This window comes from Limulus polyphemus, unplaced genomic scaffold (assembly GCF_000517525.1).
Source record: "Limulus polyphemus unplaced genomic scaffold, Limulus_polyphemus-2.1.2 Scaffold12143, whole genome shotgun sequence".
NCBI classification, from domain to species: domain Eukaryota; kingdom Metazoa; phylum Arthropoda; class Merostomata; order Xiphosura; family Limulidae; genus Limulus; species Limulus polyphemus.
In genome coordinates this window covers 8,024-12,155 of record NW_013677753.1, presented here as the reverse complement: position 1 = coordinate 12,155, position 4,132 = coordinate 8,024, and the positions used below count along the sequence as shown (strand labels likewise).

The following is a 4,132-nucleotide window of genomic DNA, read 5'->3' as shown; positions in this document are numbered from 1 at the left end:
GACTCACATAGCTGTACCATACTTACTATAGAAATATTAACTACTTAACACACACCTGGTTAGTTTGAATTGACTCACACAGCTGTACCATACCTACTAGAGAAATATTAACTGCTTAACACACACCTGGTTAGTTTGAATTGACTCACATAGCTGTACCATACTTACTATAGAAATATTAACTACTTAACACACACCTGGTTAGATTGAATTGACTCACATAGCTGTACCATACTTACTATAGAAATATTAACTACTTAACACACACCTGGTTAGTTTGAATTGACTCACATAGCTGTACCATACTTACTATAGAAATATTAACTACTTAACACACACCTGGTTAGATTGAATTGACTTACATAGCTATACCATACTTACTATAGAAATAGGTGTGTGTTAAGTAGTTAATGGTTAGTTTGAATTGACTTACATAGCTATACCATACTTACTATAGAAACATTAACTACTTAACACACACCTGGTTAGTTTGAATTGACTCACATAGCTATACCATACTTACTTTAGAAACATTAACTACTTAACACACACCTGGTTAGATTGTTTCTATAGTAAGTATGGTACAGCTATGTGAGTCAATTCAAACTAACCAGGTGTGTGTTAAGTAGTTAATGAATTGACTCACATAGCTATACCATACTTACTTTAGAAACATTAACTACTTAACACACACCTGGTTAGATTGAATTGACTTACATAGCTATACCATACTTACTTTAGAAACATTAACTACTTAACACACACCTGGTTAGTTTGAATTGACTCACACAGCTGTACCATACTTACTATAGAAACATTAACTACTTAACACACACCTGGTTAGATTGAATTGACTCACATAGCTATACCATACTTACTATAGAAACATTAACTACTTAACACACACCTGTTAGATTGAATTGACTCACATAGCTGTACCATACTTACTTTAGAAACATTAACTACTTAACACACACCTGGTTGGCTTGAATCGACTCACATAGCTCCACCACAAACCAGATCTTTGCTTTACACGGATTGAGCATGTATTCATCCATCATCTCACTCAAGATACGACTCTTTCCTTCCGCTTCAGGATTGGATCCCATGATTTTTGCCCCACACTTATATGATGCATAGTTCTGTTTTCTCTTATGGGCTGCAAGTTTCTTACCTGGAACAAAGTCTTGAACCAATACAATACCTTGAAAAAATAAACATTAACCAGATAGATAAAAACAAGAAGATACAATACCTTGAAAAAATAAAAAATAACCAGATAGATAAAAAACAAGATACAATACCTTGAAAAAATAAAAATAACCAGATAGATAAAAACAAGATACAATACCTTGAAAAAAAAATTAACCAGATAGATAAAAACAAGAAGATATAATACCTTGAAAAAATAAACATTAACCAGATAGATAAAAACAAGACATAATATCTTGAAAAAAATTAACCAGATAGATAAAAACAAGACATAATATCTTGAAAAATAAACATTAACCAGATAGATAAAAATAAGAAGATATAACACCTTCAAAAAATAAAAATTAACCAGATAGATAAAAATAAGAAGATGCAATACCTCGAAAAAATAAAAATTAACCAGATAGATAAAAAACAAGATATAATTCCTTAAAAAATAAAAATTAACCAGATAGATAAAAACAAGAAGATACAATACCTTGAAAAATAAAAATTGACCAGATAGATAAAAAACAAGATATAATACCTTGAAAAAATAAAAATTAACCAGATAGATAAAAACAAGAAGATACAATACCTTGAAAAAATAAAAATTAACCAGATAGATAAAAACAAGAAGTTACAACACCTTGAAAAAATAAAAATTAACCAGATAGATAAAAACAAGAAGATATAATACCTTAAAAAATAAAATTAACCTGATAGATAAAAACAAGATAATACAATAACTTGAAAAATAAAATTAACCAGATAGATAAAAATAAGATAAAATACCTTGAAAAAATAAAATTAACGAGATAGATAAAAACAAAATATAATACCTTGAAAAATAAAAATTAACTGGATAGATAAAAACAAGATACATTACCTTGAAAAAATAAAAATTAACTAGATAGATAAAAACAACATACATTACCTTGAAAAAATAAAAATTAACTAGATAGATAAAAACAAGATACAATACCTTGAAAAAATAAAAATTAACCTGATAGATAAAAACAAGAATATACAATACTTTGAAAAAAAAAAATTGACAGCTCCAGTTGCTTCCCAGCCCTCTTCTTTTATTTGAAGGTCACAAAGTGAATACTTGTCATAATTTATACAGTGTCTGTGCAATATGTAAAGACTGACTTGTACTTACTGAAGCACCAAATAAACTAAACATTATATTATCCTTAATAATGCATTTGAAAACCAAAAAGAAAAATTTATGGAACATGTGTTAAATCAATAAATACCTTCTCTCTCTTGCTCTGCCAACATTTTTTTTTTCCATTCATCAAACGAAGGCATGACATCTGGTTCTGACCGAGGAGTGTCTGTAGACTTCTCCTGGTCTGTTTTCACACCTTTTTCAAATTCAACTGGCCATTTTTGCTGCATTTTATTGCCAACACCTTGAATGTTCTTGTCTTGATTTTCTCTGTCAACAAAGGATATTACAAATTACTAATACCATGTAATTCTGACAGTAAACCACACACAGAACTGAAGATTGTGATCTTACTCCTATATATATACTGCTCAACGTGGTTAACTCCATGTAAACCCTAGATTAACAAGTTAACAGTGCTTATAAACCCAAACTAAAATACTCTGTGATGTAACACACAGCATCAAACAATGTTAAGCATACTTTTCAGATATCAACAATATGGTTATTAATATCACATTTTGAAATATTTTATCAAGAGGTAAAACCAAATGGAGTAGTTTGTAGACAATGGATCATATTAAGAGTAGTATTGTAGTTTCTTCACACATTAGGGTTAGAATATTTTGAATCATTTGATATTTTCAGAACTCATCACAATATGTATTTCTTGGATATTATCACCAATTTGTTACTTTAAAAAATATATAATATTAAAATTAAAATAATACATATTTCCAGCAGATGGCATTGCAACTACAAACTATCATAAGAGCATGAAAGTGAAAATGTGGTCACTATTTAAGCTTAGGTAGTGAGATTAAAGTTAACATGAGTTATCCAATGTCTAACTAATAGAATTGATTAGTTAATGGCTTTAGAATAATAAATTCTCAATAATATTCTGTTCTTTTTACTTTAATATGATGTTACTGAAACACAAATTCATCATTAATGAAAACATGTGCATGAATTAAAGTTTAGGTCTATTTATGATTTTACCAAGACACCAATTCACCTTTACTGGCTGTATTGTAGATAATTTCTTTATTGGCTGTATTGTAAATAATTTCTTTATTGGCTGTATCATAATTAATTTCTTTACTGGCTGTAAAATGAACAACTTCTTTATTGGCTGTATCATAATTAATTTCTTTACTGGCTGTATTGTCAATAATTTCTTTATTGTGTTATTAAGAGCTTCCAAATCATTATATTTACTGAGATTTCTAAATATTCTAACCTAACTCCTTTTAACTGTTTGCTCAACTTTAAATTCCCATTAACATTTCTAAAAGTAACTTTACAACTGGTTGCTTTGACTTTAATTACAGATGGTGCTCAAGTTATTGTTTGATACTGAACTTCATGGTATTTCTCAGATATTCTACGTGAGCCAACTCACTTGTCTATCACAGAATGAAGACCATTTTCTTCTTCTTCATCAGTAAGTGTCTGCCTTGTTGGTTTTTCATCTTTAGACAGATACTTAGCACCATCCGAATGTTCATCAGCGAATTGACTGGAATTCTTGGTTTGTAGAGGCTGCATTTCTTGCTTTAGATCACTGAAAAAGAATTACAAACAAATTTTATAGAGATTTTGTTTGTCCGCAACCTAAAAGGTCCATTCAGTAACAACAACTAAAGCTTTACAGACTTCCATTCAGTAACACCAACTAAAGCCTTACAAACATCTATTAAGTAACACCAACTAAAGCCTTACAAACTTCTATTAAGTAACACCAACTAAAGCCTTACAAAC

General features: G+C 29.3%; 1 protein-coding gene across 4 annotated transcripts in view; it reads right to left on the bottom strand.

Annotated features, from left to right (window-relative positions):
- Positions 1 to 960: 960 nt before the first annotated feature.
- The window catches only part of LOC106476929 (SUN domain-containing ossification factor-like), an 8,077-nt gene continuing 4,905 nt past the window's right edge, over positions 961 to 4,132 (bottom strand). For 2 of the 4 annotated variants that reach the window (XM_013937544.2, XM_022380668.1), the window contains 3 exons: positions 3,774 to 3,935; positions 2,454 to 2,638; positions 961 to 1,204 (listed from right to left, as the gene is read on the bottom strand). In XM_013937544.2, the coding sequence (XP_013792998.1) occupies positions 963 to 1,204; positions 2,454 to 2,638; positions 3,774 to 3,935 (589 nt within the window). In that variant the 3' untranslated portion in view covers positions 961 to 962. The remainder of the gene's footprint in view (positions 1,205 to 2,453; positions 2,639 to 3,773; positions 3,936 to 4,132) is intronic. The other 2 variants (XM_022380667.1, XM_022380666.1) reach the window with 2 other exon arrangements.